General features: G+C 40.6%; 1 protein-coding gene across 1 annotated transcript; it reads right to left on the bottom strand.

Annotated features, from left to right (window-relative positions):
• Positions 1-3,667: 3,667 nt before the first annotated feature.
• On the bottom strand, positions 3,668-12,589 carry LOC149846600 (protein BASIC PENTACYSTEINE7-like). The gene is made up of 3 exons (XM_089991765.1): positions 12,405-12,589; positions 11,093-12,091; positions 3,668-3,773 (listed from the first exon to the last, which is right to left on the bottom strand). Exons 2-3 carry the CDS (start codon positions 11,980-11,982, stop codon positions 3,668-3,670), a joined length of 996 nt encoding a protein of 331 aa, XP_089847891.1. The 5' UTR covers positions 11,983-12,091; positions 12,405-12,589.
• Positions 12,590-21,746: the final 9,157 nt, after the last annotated feature.

Below are 21,746 nucleotides of genomic sequence, written 5' to 3'. Positions count from 1 at the left end.
TAACACTTTGAGAGGGAATGGATGGCTGTGTCAGTGTGGAACTTGGACAAACAATTGATGACATATAACTCATCGAAGCGCAAGGGGATGGAAATAGGGATAAATTGAAAGTTTTCCTTCTTGTTCCTGTTTTGAGAAAGAGAAGAGAGAGAGAGAGGGAGAGAGAGAGGTCGATTGCGGCTGTCACGATTTCTATAAAAGAAATCGTGACCTAAATGTATATTTAAGGTTACATTATACTATGGATCCGGGTCTGGTATATCTAGACCCGATAACAAAATACATTAACAAAATACATGATCCGGGTCCTGCAGATCCTACACCTTTTTCACCCCCCCTCATGTTGATCATGGTTTTGGACCATGAACAACTTGCTTTTAAGCATCCAAAAGCGATCCTTGGTTAACCCTTTGGTAAATATGTCTGCAACCTGTCTTTCAGTACTGACAAACTCAGGCTCAATCTCTTTTTCTTCAACCTTCTGTCTCACAAAGTGTTGGTCGATCTCAATGTGCTTGGCACGACTGTGATGTACTGGATTGAATGACATATTGATAGCACTTTGATTGTCACAGAGCAAGGTAGTGTGGGAGATCTTTTCTCCTACTTCAGTTAGAAGATGCCTGATCCATGTGACTTCGGCAGTGGCAGCAGCCATGGATCTATATTCAGCCTCAGTGCTTGATCTAGCGATAGCTTTTTGTTTTCTACTGCTCCAAGAGACTAAATTTCTTCCAATGAAGGGCACAATATCTTGATGTAGATCTCCTTTCGTCGGGATCTCCTGCCCCGTCTGCATCACAATATACAGTAATTTCGTGCTCGTTTTGGCCATAGGACTGTGGTAAGTATATCAATCCATCCCCAATAGTCCCTTTTAGATATCTAAGGATCCTCTGGACCGCTTCCATATGTCCAGTGCGTGGTGCATGCATAAATTGAGACACTTGATTGACTGAATAAACAATATCAGGTCCAGTGAATGTGAGGTATTGTAACATTCCTATTATGCTGCGATACCTGGTGGGGTCATCACACAGATCTCCATCATGAGCGCTAAGTTTTTGATGAAGTACACTCGGAGTTCCTAGAGGTTTGCGGTCTTTCATGCCTGCCTTGCTGAGAACATCTACAGTGTACTTGTGTTGAGTGAGTGTCAATCCATGAGCCTGGTTATCAACTTCTACACCTAGGAAATAGCATAGAATTCCAAAGTCTTTCATTTTGAACCTTTGACCTAATAAGTCTTTTATTTCTTGGATGTGGTCCGCAGAGTTTCCTGTGATGATAATATCATCGACATAAATTAATAATAGAGTGGTCACAGACTGACTTTTAAAGATAAATAATGAGTGGTCCAACATGGAATGTGAAAATCCATGTTTCTGAATCTCTGATGAGAAGCTATCAAACCAAGAGCGAGATGCTTGCTTCAGGCCGTAGATGACTCTTTTTAGCCTGCATACATGGGTTTTACAATTTTGTTCTTGATATCCAGGGGGTTGTTCCATGTATACCTCCTCCTTCAAATCCCCATGTAAGAATGCATTTTTTACATCAAGCTGACTCAACTTCCATGCATGTTCAACAGCCAGGGAAATGATAATTCGAATCGTTCCCATTCTTACAACCGGACTAAAAGTCTCATCATAGTCTTGCCCTGCTTCTTGAGTGAATCCTTTTGCTACAAGCCTTGCTTTATATCGTTCAATGGTTCCATCTGGCTTGTACTTGATTTTGTAGACCCATTTGCATCCGACAACATTTTTGTCAGGTGGTCTGAAAACAACTTCCCATGTTCCACATTCATGCAAGGCTTGCATTTCATCATTCATGGCTTCTACCCATTTCATAGAAGTTGTTGCCTGGTAATACAAGATGGGCTCTTCGTCCTTATTGATGGCAGTTAAAAACAGTTGAAAATCCAAGGAGAAGTTGTTATAACTAACCCACCTCTCAATAGGATGTCATATGCGGTTTGATTTTCTGACTGCAAGGGTATGAGAAGGAGTAGAATTATCGACTGAGGCATGATCTGAATGGCTTGATGTTGTCGGTCTCTGTCTGGAATAGACAATGCCTTTGTATCTGCCCGGTACTTCCTCTGTATTCTGTGACCCCGACGCCCCAGTGTTCTCAAATACCTCTTCTTCTTGTTGCACGCAATCTGAGGAACATGTTTCATTGGAGCCAGCAAAAAGTTCTGAGCTTACCAAGGATGGTAAATTTCTGGTGACATATTCGTTGTGTCAGCTTCGTGATCAAAATTTTGTTCATCAAATACAACATTTCTTGAGGTTCTGATACGTTTGTTGGTGGGATCATAACACCTATATCCTTTGTAGTCATCTGCATATCCCACAAATCTGCACTTTTGGGCCTTGTCTTGAAACTTTTTTCTCAGGGACTGATCAATGTGCACATAGCAACAACAACAACAACAACTACGCCTTCATCCCAAAACAATTGGGGTCAGCGATATGAACCAAAAAAGAAATTCATTTTGGGTCTTCCACATGAATCCTTTTCCTCCAATCATTTCTATCCAACGCCATGTCCTCGGTGAGGTTCAAAGCATTCATATCCTTTCCTATCATCTCCATCCAAGTCTTCCTAGGCCTACCCCGACCTCTTTTAACTAATATATTTTCCCATTTCTCCAACCTTCTAACTGGAGCATCATTAGGCCTTCGCCGAATATGTCCAAACCACCGTAAACGATTCTCTCGCATCTTATTTTCAATGGGTGCAACACCTACCTTCTTACGTATCTCTTCGTTCCGAATCTTATCTTTTATTGTATTTCCACACATCCATCTAAGCATCCGCATCTCAGCTACACTCATTTTTTGAATATGATGTCTCTGAAATGAAATGTGCACATAGCAAACACATCCAAAAACACGCAGATCATAGTAACTAGGATAAGTTCCAAAAAAACAGTGATAAGGAGACTTATTTTCCAGAATAACCATAGGCAGTCTATTTATCACATGCATGGCAGAATGGAAAGCTTCTGTCCATAGGTTAATGGGAAGATTGTTGTCATGAAGCATACTCATGGCACTTTCAACGATATGCCTGTGTTTTCGTTCAGCAATTCCATTTTGTTGAGGGGTATGAGAACAGGACACCCTTCTTCCTATTCCGTTATTTTGAAGAAAAGAGATAAAATCACGGGATGAGAATTCCCCACCTCCATCACATTGGAAAAATTGAATGGACTCAGAAAATTGATTTTTGACAAGAGAAAGAAAATTTTGAAACAAAGAGAAGACTTCCGACTTATTTTTTATGAAATATATCCAAGTGTATCGAGTATAGCTATCAACAAAGATTAGATAGTATTTGCTCCCAGATCCAGAGGCAACTGGGGCGGGTCCCCAAACATCAGAACAGATTATCTCAAAAGGTTTTGAAGCTCTCTTATTAATGGAACGAAAAGGCAATACATGACTCTTGCATGAAAGACAACTGGAACATTTGTCACTATTCTCATCCCTATTTAGACTTTCTTTTGGAATGAGATTATTAGATACAAGTTTCTCAATGAAATGACCTCCACAATGACCTAATCGACTATGCCAATAGAATGGCTTATTACATTCAGCAATACTAAAAACATTAGCAGAAGAGGATGAACACGACTTTAATGAAGGCTTTGAATTCAGGTGGACAGAACGAACAACATGACAAGGAGCTTCTTCAAAGACATACATATTGCCTCGTCTCTTTCCTTCAACGAATGTTTCCCTCGTGCGTAGGTCCTTGACCTGCACAGAGAAGGGAGTGAATTCAACTGAAGCATTATTATCATCAATAAGTTTGGAAATAGAGACAATATTTTTCTTAATGTCAGGAGCATGAAGAACGTCAGAAAGAGTAAGAGTGGAATGTGACATGGGAATGACAGTTTTTCCAACATGAGAAAGAGGATGGTGGGATCCATCTCCAGTGACAATCTTACTTTTTCCAAAATAGGGAATGAGATTAGAAATCTTACCTGCATCACCTGTTACATGAGTCGCTGCCCCTGAATCGACAAACCAGGTGCCTTCATCACTCTGCTTCAATTTCAACTCTAACAAGGCAGATATTAGCAGATCTTTAATCTCTCCACTACTTGAGAACTTCTTTTTGTTTTTTGTCTGTGGACCCTTTCCTTTATTCTCTGGATTATGCCAACAATTCGCCTTGATATGCCCCTTTTTGTTACAAAGGAAGCAGGTAGGAATGGATCTTGACCCCTGTGCATGAGTTAACATATTTGGAGTGGGAAGCAGACCACGCCCTCCGTGTCCACTTCGCCCTTGTCCTCTACCATAAGACACCCCTGTGGCAAAAACTTCCTGAGAATTTGTGTGGACGTGAGATTCCTCAGAGAACCCTTTCAGAGTCATCTCATACTGAATTAGTTTTGCTCGCAACTCATCAAAGGTAAGAAGGGTAGGGAGACACAATAGGGAAGTGACGATCATGTTGTAGTCGGATCCCAATCCACTAAGAGTCTGTTGTACCATATCGCTGTCGCTCACCGCGCATCCTATAACTGCAAGTTGGTCTGTGATAGTCTTCATCTTGTTCAGATATTCCATGATGGTCATGGAATCTTTTCTCAACATCTGAAATTCCCTCTTGAGAAAAACCATTCTCGCCTGCGAAACTTGTGAATATGTTTGAACCAATTTTTCCCAAAGTTGCAAAGCAGTAAAGTTGTCGGGAATTGCAACAAGAACCTCTTGGGACAAGGTGGAAGTGATGTATGCAACCACTGACTGATCTTTCCTTTCCCAGTTGAGGTACTCAACATTCTTGACATACACAATTGAACTTACTCCTTTGTCGTCTTTTTCTTCTCTCGTAACAAATTCGATTGGGGCGGGAGAGGTTCCATCAAGGTGACCTAAGAGACCTTGACTCCTTATAAAAGGAATGATTTGTCTCTTCCAAATCAAGAAATTTGAGGTATTCAACTTTTCAGAAACGAGTTGATTGAGAAAGTTTGAAGAAAGATTCGATTGAGAAGAATAAGGATCCATTGAGAAATAAAATTCAACAAGAGTGTTCACGAAGTGCTCAGTCTCTTTTTTTTTTTTAAAACAAGAGACCGCAGGCTGTCAGATTCAGAAAAATATTGAGGCTAAACATTGAACTTTTCTTTACACTCTTGAAATTTTTTTGAGATTGACGTGATGAAAAGAAAATTTCACACGTTAAATATGTTTTCAGGTAAATGTAGAAAATGAAAGTCAGGGAAGAGGAACGTACAACAAAAATTGGTATATCAGGATATGCAAAACAGATACAAAAGAGAAGATCGGACAAAGAGAACAAATCAAGTGATACCAAACAAAGGCGGATCTGAAATAGATATCGATTTGGTGTTTCACGTGAATCGATTTCAGTGATTCACGTGAAAAAAGGAATCTACCCTTTTTGCACAGTCTGAATTCACGTAAAGAGGGTTTACGTGAATCTCAGATTACCACAAAGACATCAAGCCCACGTGAGATGTGGGTCAGGTGTACAGAAAATTTCAGGAAGAAGAAAGAAATGAGCCACGTGAATCTCAAGCCCACGTGAGATGTGGGTCGGGTGCACAGAAAATTTCAGAGATCAGAAATAAAAATGAAAAGAAGGAGAAAGGAAGAAAAGTAGAAGGGGAGGAACGAAAAACCTCAAATCTCCGATCGTCGCACCTGTTGGAAACCTTCTTCAGCCCTCAGATGGATCTCCGCTCTGATACCATGAAAGTTAGGGGTGGCAATCGGGTCGGGTTTGCGAGTTGGCGGGTCGGGTTGGCGGGTTGGCGTGTCAGCATACCTCAACCCGAACCCGACCTGTTTATTAAACGGGTCGGCTGTGGCAAACACGAACCCGACCCGTTTAATAAACGGGTAACCCGACACGACCCGCCAACCCATTTAATAAATGGGTTGGGTCGGGTAAACGGGTTTTCAGGTTCGCGGGTCGTGTTGGCGGGTTGACGGATCGGGTTGGCAGGTAGTCAGGTTGGCGGGTCGGGTTGACGGGTTGACCCACCCACCTAACCCGTTTATTAAACGGGTCAGCCGGGTTGGCGGGTTGGCATACCCACAACCCGAACCCGACCTGTTTAATAAACGGGTTACGCGGGTTGACCCGTTTATTAAATGGGTTGGCTTAAGCCCAACCCGAACCTGCCTAAGAGGCGGGTTGGCGGGTCGTGTCAGAAATTGCCACCCCTAATGAAAGTTTTCCTTCTTGTTCCTGTTTTGAGAAAGAGAAGAGAGAGAGAGAAGGAGAGAGAGATCGATTGCGGCTGTCATGATTTCTATAAAAGAAATCGTGACCTAAATGTATATTTAAGGTTACATTATACTATGGATCCGGGTCTGGTATATCCAGACCCGATAACAAAATACATGATCCGGGTCCTGCAGATCCTGCACCTTTTTCATAAATCAGTAATGAGAAGACTCTGAGAGATGCTATCAAAAGATGAATCTGATCAATCAATAGAACTGAAAAGATTCTTGAAAAAAAGGAAAATACTTTAGGAAGGTGATCAAGCTTAAATTAGACATAGTTGATCGCAGTCACCTATATCGTTCAAGGTAATTTCTTGGTGAGGGTTTTCCTTGGAGAGATTTTCAAAAGCTTGTATTTCTTTGAAAAATCTTGGGAGTTAAAAAAATTGAAAAAAATACAAATAATAACCAAAAAATAAGAAAATAATGAGTTTTCCATTATTTTTTTTTCCAAAAATATAAAGAAACAAGTTTTAAAAGGTTTTAAAAATATAAAAGAAACAGAAAATAGGAAATGCAAACTTAAATTATTAAAAAATATTTTTTCCCAAAAATATCACAATAATATCATGATATTTTGACTTTTGGCAATATTTTGAAAATATCACGAGATATTCCGTTTAATATCAACTACCTTGAAATAGCCAATATTAAAGCGATATTTTCAAAATATTGCCGATATAGGTGACACTTGACACCAATACTCATATCATATAGATGATCACATTAAATTTTGAGATATTGTCCTTTACCCCAACACCACTGTTTATTCTAACATAAAATACTACTTCATAGCTGCAACTGCATGAAATTTCCCCACAACCCTTTGCGCTGTTTGCTGAATATCAACCAATCTCATCTCATCAGTTCCATGTGGGCACCAAAAAGAGCCATTTCTCTATTTAAGAAGAAAAATTTCATGCTGCAGTTGGTTGACTTTTGGAAACCTGCTCTTGCTGCTGCAGATCGTCTTCTCCTCCTTTTGAAGTTGAATGTCGGAAATCGTCTTCGCAGCCTAGCTAAAGTGAGGCAGCACTATTCGCTTTCAGTAAAGTCTCGCTTGCACAAACCTCATCTCCAACCCAACGAAAGTCAGAGATGTAGCTTGTAAAGAAAGTAGACAATCTCCCATAAAGGGGGTCCAACGTACCATACTAAACAAAAAAAGAATCCAGTCCCCCGCACGGTTGAATAGTCTCCGCACGCTCCAATGTCTAGCCCAGAATTTGCCGGGACTATTCCAGTGAGTCCTCCTATGGTGAACAAAAAGATGACACCTTGTCATATGCATGGTTTTAAAACTCGCTGAGTCAACTCGGTGACTCGGCTCGGCTCGGTCCTCCAACGAGTCAACTCGGCAAGCTAAACTCGTTCTGCGAAAACTCGACCTTGACTCGGCCTGACTCGGGTTGACTCGGGCTGACTCGGGTTGACTCGGGCAAGTTTTGGACACTTTTTTCTTTTTTCATTTTTCAAAGGCTATGGGCATTTTTTTCATATGTAAGTGTTCATTTTTCAAAGAACAAATAGCATAATAATAATAGGCTTACCAACTTAATATAAAATCACAAAATTAGTAAAAGTCAATCAAATTTCACATGTCCATCATTCATTCCTTTTGGTAGCTCCAGGTAAGGAATCAAACCCAGTACCCCTCAATGAACAGAGTGAATCCACTAATCCAGCTAACATAACTGATCCCTCATGCAACCATCTCTGAGACCTACACAATAGTTGGCAGCCAGCCTATTCAAAACCAACAGCATAAAATGCCCACATTTATCATTATAATATATATACATCACAGCATTCTCAGTATCCAAAGCTTATATGCATTTATGTGCAGATATATAAGGCATGGTCCAATCAACTCTACATCAAAAACACACTTAAAATATCAAGATAAAGTTCAATGTTCCCAAAAATTTGCAAGGATTTTCTGAGGCCCTGCAACACAACAGCTATGTCCATATATTCAGGATGTAAACCATGATCGAGCATGGTTATTAAAGTTCTTGAAGCTAGTAATTAAGTCATTCTTTATATATTGTCTTGAAAGACTTGCTCCTGCTTGTGTAGTTTCTTTAGTAAATGTGAGATTTGAATTAAGAACAGTTTTACTTGATGTTATTTTACTTATTAATCAATTAAACTAGTAATTAAGTCATTCTACAAACCTTTATATGTTTAAATGACAATTTATATATTGTCTTTGTTTTAAAATCAAAAGTTAACAAAACCCGGTCCGAGTCACCGAGTTGACCCGCCGAGTCACGAGTCAATAAAGAACGAGTCAAGTTCTGAGTCACGGGTTTTAAAACCTTGGTCATATGTTGAAAAATCGCCCGTTACCACCTCATCTTACAATTTATAAGCCACAGCTCACTTCGACGTTTCCCATTTCCCTTTTTTTCTTCACTTTAGTTGTTTTGCTTTGTTATTTGATTTGTCTCACATTGGACCTATTCCACTGATGGGAAAGGCCACTGTTGCAGTGGCATTCCTTGCATCCTCCTGAACCACCTATGTTCAACTGCATAAAAGCTAGAAAATGACATCCACCAAATTCACTTAAATGTTGGAAACATTCATCATGTAGTAGTACTTTAGGACTAAGAAACATCACTGCTTTGCATAGCCTTGTCCTCATCTTACAAATATGTGTCATATCCATGTTTGACATAGGAAGCCCTCACCATCAGGCATCTTAGGGGGTAAATTAAAGCAGCGTTTTGTCAAGGTAATTAAAAACAATCAGATCTAACCATTCAAAACACTTTCTCTCTTTATCTAATAACATTAAACAAACTAATTTTCAAGATATAAGCTGAAAAATGCAATATCACCAAATCTAGAAAAAGGGTTCAAGGTTCAAAAAACATATAACAGGACTTTTTGGATTTCTTGATTAGTGACGAACTCACCATAATAACACAAAATCATATTTCTTTGGTTAATAAGATCCAAAAGGTTTAGAAACCCCAGGAGATACTGCTTCATAATAGGCATATAGTGATCACTGTGCGACAAATAACACCAAATGTGTTGGTTTTCGAGTGAAGTCCATCAAAGTGATCAGCATTCTGAAATGGGGTTAACAACAAAAGCGTCTGGCATTACATTAACAAAGACTGAAAAAAGAGGTGCCAGCCTCATCATGGTGATTAAAGGACATATCTGATCGTTCCTCTCTAATGTTGTGAGGCACAGAATGTGCACAAACCTAAGCAGGTATGATATAATCGCACTCTTACCCATTTTGCACCTAGTTTTATTACCAAATAGTCATGCAAAATAGTCTGAAAAATAATTGAAAACACTGTTTAAGACTTTAAGTTGCAAAGTAAGGAAAAACATTTATAATACATGTGCGATGCATCTACTCTTATATGTGATTTATGCAAAATCCACTCCAAGATGATGGAATTGAAAATCCTCAGTAATATCGCCACCCTAAATGAAAGAAACCCACTATTGAGTTTACTGACTCCAAATGAGAACCTGTGATCTGATGACACGAAAATGAAGCAGAAAACCATCAAAATAATCAGCACACTATTTACAATGTATCTAAGAAAATCTGTAACAGTAATTCACTTACCCAAATAAAACCGAAGGTGACCATGAATGTGTACACCAGTAATAACAAGCAGAAAATAACTAAACCACCCCTATCTGCACATGAATCATTGAGTTGACAAGAATGATAACATAGATAATCATATAGAGACACTATGGGACTTTGTTGCTTCTGTTTTAGAAACTCAAAGAATGATCCTATCACACCAAGTAGCCAAATACACCAAAATAGTGTAAATGGCAGTTTTCAGGCATTACAAGTATTGAAGGGTCCATATTAAGCTGAAGAAATTACCTTAAGATAAAAACCTGATAATTTAATAATATGGTCTGTGCCAAAGTGATAAAAACAGCAACTGAAAACTCAGCCTTTTAAGGCAAAGGATTCTAAATAGCATCTAGATATATAGAATGATGGCCATTAATGCCACCGAGAGATAAATAATTGGAAAAATAATGACATAACTTGAAACAATATCCTGTGTGCCAGTTGTTATGAACTTCAGCAAAAGGTCCCATCAGCTAATCATATTGAACAATGCAATCCAAACTATTCTAAATCCTACGTTTTTCGCAGGTTGCAGCTTGGCCATTTTTGTCCACCCAAAATGAGAACTAATAATAGAGAATGACAATTCAGCATATTCAAAGTGTACACAGTAAGGATCTGGAAAACAGTAACACGTACATTGGGATCACAGACAATACACAGTTTACTGAACTCCAGTTTTTAATCAGCATTGCGACAAGCATTTGTTGATCATTCAAATAAGTACTGCCATATGAATTTAGAAGCACTATCAGCACACTAAAGAGACCAGGAAAAAAATGCATCTACCAACTCCAGGTGCATTTGAACAAATTCAGAAAGAACAGGAACGGATTGTAGACCTAATTTCTGTAAAATAGACACAAATAAAAGAGATACGGAAGGAACAAAAGAAGAAGAAGCAATCCCCGCTCCCAATAAGCTTCTGCATAAACATATCTGTTTTAAACTGCATAACAATGCAAGAACTCCAAATGCTACCATGAAGAAAATGTTTTAGCATCAGAATAGTATAACATCACCAATATCAGTTCTGGGGGTTACAAACAAATTCAAAAGCCACCTCTACAAAAAAGGCCTAATAGTTATGTACAACACTAACCAGCCCATTGCATCATTCTAAAGGCCTACAAGATATCAAATGAAGATACCAACATTGACCACCTATTTTTACCTGATCGTAACAAACTTGTTAGTACCATGTTTAGCCCAGTAAGTCCTTAGATCAACCGGATTAGACAGGCTATGCCCTTCCGACAAAAGTTTCTCCAAGACCTTCTTAAACGCTCCCCGGCTCATTTTCCTTCCAGCTATCCGAGCGCCACGCCTCTTCGGACTCATCGGCAATGGATACATTGATATATTTATCGTGCAGCACGCCGACTGCCAGCTGCCGGAACCCCATTTGTAACACTGATGAGCAACACCAGTACACGAACAAACCGGTATCGGAATACATGAGAGATCCAAGGTAATCCCATTGACGACCACGCCCGGGTTCTTCTTCCCCGCCTTCTGAACAGGGCCAGATCCGTTCCCCTCGTCCTTCACCACCGCGACCTTGGTCCTCACCTTCTTCACCTTAGGAGCCTTGGGACGCTTCTTGGGCGGGCTCTCATTCTTCTCCACACCATCCCCAACATCGCCCACCTCATCCTGCACAGGTTCCTGCTTGGCTACGCCTGAGGGCACAATCTGCACCACCTGGGTCGCCGGAGTCTCGTGCAGAGAGGGCCGGAAATCCTTACCACCATAATTCGAACTCGCAGACAACCGGTGGAACAGCTTCGGATTCGCAGCAGCCACGCACTGCAAGTCTCTCTGTCGCAGCCATGCCTCCCTCGAGAACTCGACGGGGGCAGTGTACTCCGGGACCGAGCTCTGCCGATCCACGAACCGCCCGTTGGCGTTACGGGTGGCCATAGACGCGGCGGGTTCACGCTCCTGCGGCATGAGGCCCTTCTCCCTCCCTACTGCAGACATGAACTGCAGCACGCGGTTCTCTTTCAAAGATTGGTTGGGGAAACCCCAACTTCGGATGCCTAACCCTCCATTCTCTTCCATATAAGCAAAGCCAAGGACCCCTCCAACATATATTTCTTAACCGTCGTCTTCTTCCCCCTCTAACCCTGCAACAAGAACCCCATCTTCTCTCTCGAGCTTCAAGATCACCCTACAGGAAACAACCCATCCCCATAAAAAAACAAAAGAAAAAGAAACACCCAAAATCCTAAAAACCCCAGATTCCGCAAACTAGCACCCACAAGAAAGTGGAAACAGTGAAGGCGAAGAAGAAAGGAAAACCACCAACTTCCGCACGTTCAGGAAAATGAAAATGTGCTATAAGAAAATAGGCACACAAAATTAAAGAAAAAAGAAGAAAAAAATGTCCAAGATGGAAATATTAAAAAACAAACCCCAAGATTAGATAATAAAAAATGGGAGTGGAAAGTCAAGAATCGACGGGGTTTCGAACGATGTCTTACCTTTCTACAGTGAGAATGAGGGAACACCTTAGAGAGAGAGAAAGTGAGAGAGAAGGTTAGGCTTATTAATTTGTGACAAAAAGAGGGTTTTTAGAGAGAGAGGGACAGACAGAGAGATAATGAGAGAGAGATGAGAATCAATCTCCGTACCCTTTTAATATATGAACACCTCTCTCTTGCAGAGCGTGAGATATTAATTTGTGAGAGAAAAAGAGTGCCTTTTTCTTTTGGGCAGACTACAGAAAAAGGGAAAAGAGAGAGTAGCCCGTGTTTCTGGCTCTCTCTCTTATTTGGAACCGGCCTTACCCACTGAAGTGAACCCCCCCACCCTATCTCTGAGCAAAAACCGAGTCAGTTGGGATCGGTTCTAAAACCGGGTCTGCTTGCTGTAACTTGGATCCTCCCTAGCCGATTGATCTTGATCTTCCTTTCAGCCCAGTAACTCCAGTTACAAAGATTTTTCTCTGTTTCTTGTTTGTTTAGTTGAAACAATTTTCATTAGTGTCGTTTGACCCGTTTTACTCATCCGAGTGACACTTTGCTTACCTAAAAGTGAATCCGAGCCTGTCCATTCTGAGATTTTATTTGTTGTAGAGAATTGGTTTGATGAACTTGGATTTTGTGGTGCAGTTAAACCAATTATAGTGGTAATTTTGAAGTTTTGACTTTTTATTTTATAATCAAGCTGGGAGATTAAGGCCCTCCACCTATACCTACAGTGGTTGATAAACAAAATGCCCAAACACAGTCCTCATCTTTCGAAATAAAATTCAAAAGCGAGGATCCCTGAACCTAAACTCACAATGATCTAATTTGGAACTCAAGTGAGAAGCATTCCCCGGAAGTCTGGTTCGATCTTTCTGAACTCCCTTCATGTATGCAAGCCAAGTTTGGTTGGTGGAGTGCACCCATCATGTATCAGCCGAAGCATATTCACAAGAAGACGGGTTTCCTGTACATGCATGGTTTTCTCTGTTAAGAAAACCACGAGCAAGAAACAACCAAAAGGAAACAAAGAACAAGAATGATCAAACAAAACACAAGAAAAACACATATTTACGTGAAAAAACCTCTCCTCAAATCCAAGAGAGTAAAAAACCATGGTCGCTCAGAGAGAAATCTTATTACTCTTTTCCAACAGTTACAAGATGGGGAAAGAAAAGCGAGAATATAAACAAGGCAAGGGCGACAACCCTAACCCTAACCCTAACCAAATCAGGTCTGATCCACTGGAAATCGAGTCCCAAACATAAGTCCAAATTTTTTTTTTCTGGGGGGAGGGGGGGCGCTGCCCCGCTATAATCCTCCCGCCAGGGGTGCCCCCCTGGACCCCCACCCGCTGACCGCGCAACGAAATTCACGCCGGGGGGAGGCCACGGACCCCCCTTCCTGCAAGGGCAAAAACAATGAATCAGGCTCCACAACTCATCAATCTCCCACTTGGAGACTGATACAAAGAAAAAATTCTCCAACTGACTTTCTTCCCAAACTCTTCTCTGAATCTCTGGAACGACATCCCTCCCTCATGCTCAATGAAAGAGTCCAACTGAGGCAATGCACAACCTCAGTTTCTCAGTGATCACACTCTTTGTCAACATATCTGCTGGATTCTCGGCACTAAGGATCTTTTCTAATGACAATGTCCCATCATTTATCTTTTCTTGAATATAATGATACTTTAATTGAATGTGCTTTGTCCTTGAATGAAATACTGGATTCTTTGCAAGACACAAATCATTCTGACTGTCACTGAAGAGAACACTTTTGTCCTGTTTCTTTCCAATCTTCTTCAGAAAATTCTTCAACCACACCATCTCCTTTCCGGCCTCAGAAATAACAATATATTCAGCTTCTGTGGTTGAGAGGGCAACACATTTCTGAAGTCTTGGCATCCAACTGATCGCGGTGTTACCAAATGTAAACACATATCTGAAAGTGCTCTTCCGTCCGTCCACGTTTCCACTAAGGTCTGCATCTATAAAATCTTGCAAGTTAGCACTTCTCTCACTGAAACAAAGTGTCGTACCTCATGTCCCCTTTAGATATCTCAATATCCACTTCACAGCTTCCCAATGCTCTGCTCCAGGATCCGCCATATAACGACTCACAACTCCCACTGCATAAGCAATATCCGATCTGATGCACATCGTGGCATACATGAGACTGCCAACAACTGAGGCATATGGAACCTTAGCCATTTTCTCTCGTTCCTCATCTGTCTTTGGTGATTGTTCCTTCGAGAGTTTGAAGTGACTTCCCAACGGGGTGCTTCTAGGCTTTGCATCTTAAACTCTAAACCTTTCCAATACTTTTCCAATATATTTTTCCTATGATAGGTTCAGAGTTCCCTTCTCTCTATCCTGAGTGATCCACATACCAAGAATCTGGTTTGTTGGGCCCAAGTCCTTCATCTCAAACTCTTTTGACAATTTTCGCTTAAGTATGTTTATTTCCTGCATGCTAGAACCTGCAACAAGCATGCCATCTACATATAAAAGCAAAATAATGTAAGACTCACCAAAGTTTTTGCAGTAACAACAATGGTCCAACTCGGATCTTCTGAATCCACAGTTATACATAAAAGTGTCAAACCTTTTATACCATTGCCTTGGAGCTTGCTTTAGGCCATATAGGCTTTTTTGCAGTTTACACACCAAGTCTCCTTTACCCTGACTTTTGAAACCTTCAGGCTGCACCATATAAATCTCCTCCTCCAAATCTTCATAGAGAAAAGCAATTTTTACGTCCAACTGCTCTAGGTATAAGTTTTCTGCAACCACAATACCAAGAATTGTTCTTATGGTAGTCAACTTCACTACAGAAGAGAATATCTCAGTGTAGTCAATCCCCTCCTTTTGCAAGAATCCCTTGACTACCAATCTTGCCTTGTATCTCTTGCTGCCATCAGACTTATCTTTCACTATGTACACCCATTTGTTCAACAATCCTTTCTTCTCCTTCAGTAATTTGGTTAACACCCAAGTCTCATTCTTTTATAAAGACTTGATTTCATCTTATATTTCTAACTCCCACTTAACCGAATCCTTCACCTGTATTGCCTCAGAAAAATGTTCTCGCTTGCCAGAGTCAGTCAACAATAAGTAGTGTAAAGATGGAGAATACTGAGTCAAAGGTTTAGGTACTCTAACAGATCTCCTTAACTCAGGTGCAGGAGTGACTGACTTTGTATTAGAGTCTACTTTGACTGTCTCAGAATTTTCAACAGAAGTATTTGTTGAGATTTTCTCCAAGTCAATCTCTCTCGTTATATCTCCCTATTTCTCAGTCCCCTCTGATTCTACACTGGACCTGTCTTTGTAAAACACATTCTCATTAAACGTTACATCATTAGTTCTTATTATTTTTCAGTTTTCTTCATTCCAGAAACGATAACCAAAGTAATTAGAGCCATATCCAATGAAGTAACATTTTCGGGCCTTAGCATCTAGCTTATCCCTATTCTCAGAATCAATGTGTACATAAGAAACACAATAAAAAATTCTTAAATGAGATAGATTTACCTTTTTTCCGTCCATTCTTCTTCTGGTAGTTTCATATCCAATGAGACTGAGGGACCCCAGTTGATCAGATAGGCTGCAATATTGATAGCATCAACCCAAAATGCCTTGGGCAAACCTGTGTGCAGTCTCATGCTTCTCGCACGCTCATTGAGAGTTCTATTCATCCTCTCAGCAACTTCATTCTGTTATGGTCGGTTTGGAACAATCTGACTCGTTTTAATTTCGTTCCCCGTACAAAATGCTTTAAACTCTGCACTGTCATACTCCCCTCCATTGTTAGATCATAGGCCCTTCACTTTCAGCCCGATCTCATTTTCTACCTCTATTTTTCACTTCTTAAAATTGACAAAAACATCAAATTTATTTTTCAAAAAATAAACCCATACCTTTCTGGTGGAATCATCAATGAAGGTCACATAGTATCGTGAGCCTCCAAGGGAACAAACATGGGATGGTCCCCAAACATTAGTGTGTGCTAACTCTAATTTCTTTGCCCTCGGTTATCTTCCGATGTTTGAGAAACTGACCCATTTCTGTTTGCCTAACATGCAATCCTCATAGAAACCAGTGTGTACAGACTTCAAGTCTGGCAATAGTCCCTTTGATGCTAACACCTTCATCCCTTTCTCGCTCATGTGCCCGAGTCTACAATGCCACAACTTAGTATCTGCTTCCGAACTCATCGAAGCAACAATATCTCGATCGTTATCAGTCATGTACAGGGTCTCCAATTTTCTTTCATGTGTAATAACCAAGATTCCCTTCATAATTTTCCAAAAATCATGTCCAAATACCATTTTATACCCGACACTATCCAACTGACCTATTGAGATCAGATTTCTCTTTAAACCAGGTATATAACAAACATTATGCAATGTCCATTTGGACCCACAAGCAGTCCTAATATGCACATCACCCCTCCTTATAATATCTAACTGTTTATCATCAGCTAAATAAACCTTACCGAGCTTTTCGGCCACGAAGTTGTGCATAAGCTCTTTGCACGGAGTGGAGTGAAAAGAGGCACCTGAGTCTAAAATCCATGACTCGATTGGACTGTCCATGCTCAAGATCAAAACGTTCTCAAAACATGTAGTTTCTTCAACTGTTACATTCACAGACTGAGCGTTGTCCTGGTTCTTCTTCTTCTTAGGGGCTTTGCAATCCTACTTTAGATGACCCTTCTTATCGCAGTTCCAACACACAAGGTCACCATGAGGTCTCGACTTACTCCTTTCCTTTGACCTTGACTTACCACAGTTTGAACTCTGGCCCCGTTGGAAGTTCCTCCCTCTACCTTTGAAACTCAAGGCAATGCCTGAGGATTCTCTCGACTCCTTTCTTTAAATATCCTCACTAAGAATCATATATCGGATTTCTAAGAGTTTCAACTTCTTTTTGTCAGACGAACTGCTCACCGCAGTTACCGTCATACCCCAACTCTCGGGTAAAGAGAAGAGTAGAATAAGGGCTTTTACCTCATCATCGAAATCGATGCTCACCGAACTCAACTGACTCGTGATGGTGTTAAACTCATTGATATGATCTGTCACAGAGGCACCCTCAACCATCTTCAGATTGAACAACCACCACATCAGATACACTTTGTTAGAGGTAGATGGCTTCTCATACATGTTTGACAATGCCACCATCAAATCTGCCATTGTCTTCTCATTTGCAATGTTAAACGCAACATTGCGAGACAGGGTGAGACGAATCACACCTAGGGCTTGTCGATGCAACAATAGCCATTCTTCTCCCCCCATCGTTTCTGATTTTTTACCCGATAGAGGCTGATACAGTTTTCTTTGATACAGCAGATCCTCAATCTGCATCTTCCAGAAACCGAAATCTTTGACGTCGAATCGATCGATCTTTATCTTTCCTTCTTTCATTCTTACTTCAACGAACGTGACTCTGATATCAGTTATTAGGAAAACCACGAGCACGAAACAACCAAAAGGAAACAAAAAACAAGAACGATCAAACAAAACACAAGAATGACACATATTTACGTGAAAAAACCTCTCCTCAAATATGAGAGAGAGTAAAAAACCATGGCCGCTCAGAGAGAAATCTTATTACTCTTTTCCAACAGTTACAAGATGGAGAAAGAAAAACGAGAATATAAACAAGGCAAGGGTGACAACCCTAACCAAATCGGGTCTGATCCACTGAAAACTGGGTCCCAAACATAAGTCCAAAAAAATTTCTTCGAGGGGGCGTTGCCCCCCTATAACCCCCCCCGCAAGGGGCAGCCCCCTCGACCTCCACCCGCTGACCGCGCAGCGGAACCCACGCTGAGGGGAGCCCCCAAACCCCTCTTCCTGCAAGGGCAAAAACAATGAATCAGAGGCTCCACAACTCATCACCCTCCAGATTTTGATAGGCACTCAGCACAACAAAATGGCCTGACTTTGAGCGCATTCCATATGCAATACAAAACCTGCTGCCAATCTGAGATAAAAATTGGACATCAAACCCACTCTCCTGGGGATGGGGTCCAACGACTGGGAATGATGTTCTGTCAACACAACATAAAATGACAACACTGGTAAGTGGACCACTTGATTTTCATGAAGTTTTCAATGCATGATTGCCATCGAACGTGTATTTCTGAAGCCTCGAGTCATTTGTATGGAGGATTCGATTCCGCAACTTCCAAATATGCCAAACCACCAAGTAAAATGTAAGCTTACAATAGGTCTACAGTCAATCCTGTTGAAATTTAACTCAAAACCACCATTGTAACTCAATGATTATCGAATGTTGTAGTTTTCTAAATCGACCAAACTTTTTCAAAATGTTGATCCATAATCTGCGAGTAAAAGGGCAAAAAAAAAAAAAAGTAAATGAGAGTTTCTCTCTTTTCCATTGCAACAAAGAGGGCACCTATTAACCAGATGAATGTCAAACTTTTGGAGACAGTCTTGAGTAAGAAGCTCATTTTCACATGCAAGAAACATGGTCCATGCTGCTCTTGTAAGATGGTTTTTAGACCAAATATATTGTATCCATTTCTCTACATTAAACTTAGTTCGTAGTTCCTCCCACAACTGCATGATTGCGAATGAGATGCGAAGCCTCCAAATTCTTCAATATAGTAATGAATCTGCAGAATTAAAAATCGATGGGTGACTTGAGTCGATCCAATGTGGCAACCACCTCCAAATATCCCCACGAGCACTATATATTAAAGTGGCCTCAAACACCGTTAGGTGTAAATCAAAGAAAATCTGGTCATATTGTTGTGGAGTGATGATTCAATAATACGAGTAGCCAGGCATGGCTCAGTCTAAAATTTTGTTACCAAGTTTTCATCGAACTTCTGCTGCAATGCGATGCCAGCCCCAGTGAATACCTTTCAATGCATATAAGAGCCTTTAGATGGAGTCTTATAGCTCCACTAACGTATAAGTATGTCCGTAGCTTTTAGAGGTGGGTCACACAAGGCAGGCTAGTTGTGGGAACCCACCCAGAGTTTTCCTCTCTTCGATGAGGGTTCGTCATCATTGGAGAATAGACAAAGGGGAAAAAGGAGACACTGGATTGCCAGCCTGTTTGATGTTCCGCTGGATCATGTCATCTTATTCTAAGACAATATAAAACAACCATACCAAGTGTGGTCTTATATATTTTTGGGGGTAGTGGGGAGTGACACACTGGGGTCAGTCCTAACCAATGTCATCAAAGTTGAATCGAATTGGACCTTTTCTTATTCGATGTAGAGGTCGATTCAAAGCCTTCATAAAATCAGTCGATACAAGCCCAATTTAGCTGAATCGATCGACCTATACATTTATTTTTTTTGAATTATTATTATTATTATTTATAAAGTGTTTTTTCGCTAAACTTGATGCAATGAACATAAAGATCTCTCTTGAACCCTGCAAGATTCGATACCCAACTATACCAATCAACTATAAAAACAAGAATCTGAATTAAAATGCAAAAGGGAAAACACAGGAAAATAAAGTATCCAGGGTTTTTTTCAACAGCGCTATCTATTATTTTCTTCCCTAAATTATTTATAGAGGAGATATGCTCTCATGATGGATCACATGTAAATGTTTGGGAACAGACCTAATAAAAGGTACTGAAAGATCCAATTGAACCATATCATGGTTTGGATCTATGTTGGGTTGGCGAATGAACTATATGCACACTTTCGTTGCCCTTTGGTCACATGAGTATACCTTCACACAAACATGGCCTCCTTGGCTAGGCGATCTTGGCCGGTACTAGAGGCTACTTTGGGATTCAAGCCTATTGAGTCAATCTGGGTCCGCTATGGGTCTCGGTTTGATTCACGGTTTTCATGGACCTGTACTGCATCATGATCCGGTTATGGCTAGAAAGGATTCAACCCCGACGAATCAGTGATGTCATAATAGACAAAAAGATTTGACATGTTAAAGACCGAAGATATGTACGTGCCACTCTTTAGGCAAGTCAAGGAAGTATGCATTAATTGTCACTTAACCTCTTTGAGGATTTTGAAATAGCCATATTTGGGGACTCAACTTCTCATACATGCAGTTACAAATAAATCATGTCTAAGTCACTCCCACAAAGGAAATTGATATGTCCACATTTGGGACTCAACTTCTCATATGTCCCAGTGGAAAATCGATATGCTAATTAACAAGTTTGGGAGGCTAGACCTAGGGACCAAATCAATCGCATGCTGGGTGGTCCTCATGGGGGGTAACCCATCCAGCAAATCATCTGGCACGATATCTCGAAACTAAAAATTGAGTTGAGGGGTAATTAAAACTTTCTCAAGGACAACGAACGCCAATGTGCAAGCTACTTTGGCAACAAGAGCACAACAAAAACCGAGAGGGTGGTGTATGTTCGCCCCCGATGATTCACTGAATCCCACGTCTGTGTTCGAGGGATCGAATGAGTGCCACATATTCATGCACATGGGGCTCGTATTCCCGTGTATGTTGACATAACTTTGCATCGAACTCTGGTGCTGTTGCAAAGACTTAATCACCCTTACTTGCTTTTCCTGCCCTGAAATGACAGTTCGAGGAAATGACAAAAATATCCTCCATTCAAAAGTTGTGAAACGACGGGTCGATAAAAAGACAAAAAAGTCCTTCATCCAGAAAGTTTGATGTTAACCATTTAAAGTGGAGACGTTCCCTATTCATTAAACTCCTGCGCCATCTGCTGTAACAGTTGCTCCCATTATCAACCAAAACTTTGCCTTCGTCTCCAGTTTAGCTTTCCGCCTTGTTTTTTATCCTGTTGTACAACACACTGTCGCCTTCTCGTGCCTGCCTTGTGTTACAAAACATTCCAGAGTCTTCTCTTCATTTTTGCTGTCGTTAGACATCATGGTAGAAAGCAATGATTCACAAACATTCCTTCCAGTGCCATTAAGGCAGCGTGAGTAGCTTTTCATCTCATCATGCGATCGATGAAGAAGGCATGTCGTCTTATGTGCCACTAAGGCATTGTTTGGTTATTGCAGGTAGATCTTGTTCTTATGAAGGTTGGAAACTTATCGATATTTGTAAGACGCTGGGACCTATTGACAAGAATGCTTGTTTGCAGATGCTAGGAAGGGCCTCTACCCCATCAGGTATCCTACATTCATTCATCGTATGCATTGTATCTCAAACCGCTGTATTAGTAATAGACTCCCGCTTTTGTGAGATACATTTTTGTTAGTTAATATCGATTTGTTTGCTATTATGCTCAAGTTCTTCCTTATCGATTTGTAATTTATTGTGCGATATATTTATCGACCTTTTAGATAGTATGGTTTTGTATCGTCGAGTTGTAAGTTATTATGCTGAACTGCCGT

The sequence above is a fragment of the Nuphar pumila genome, chromosome 2, assembly GCF_984573655.1.
Source record: "Nuphar pumila chromosome 2, dmNupPumi1.hap1.1, whole genome shotgun sequence".
Lineage (NCBI taxonomy): Eukaryota > Viridiplantae > Streptophyta > Magnoliopsida > Nymphaeales > Nymphaeaceae > Nuphar > Nuphar pumila.
The sequence above is the reverse complement of the archived record's forward strand: the minus strand, read 5'-3'. Positions and strand labels throughout refer to the sequence as shown.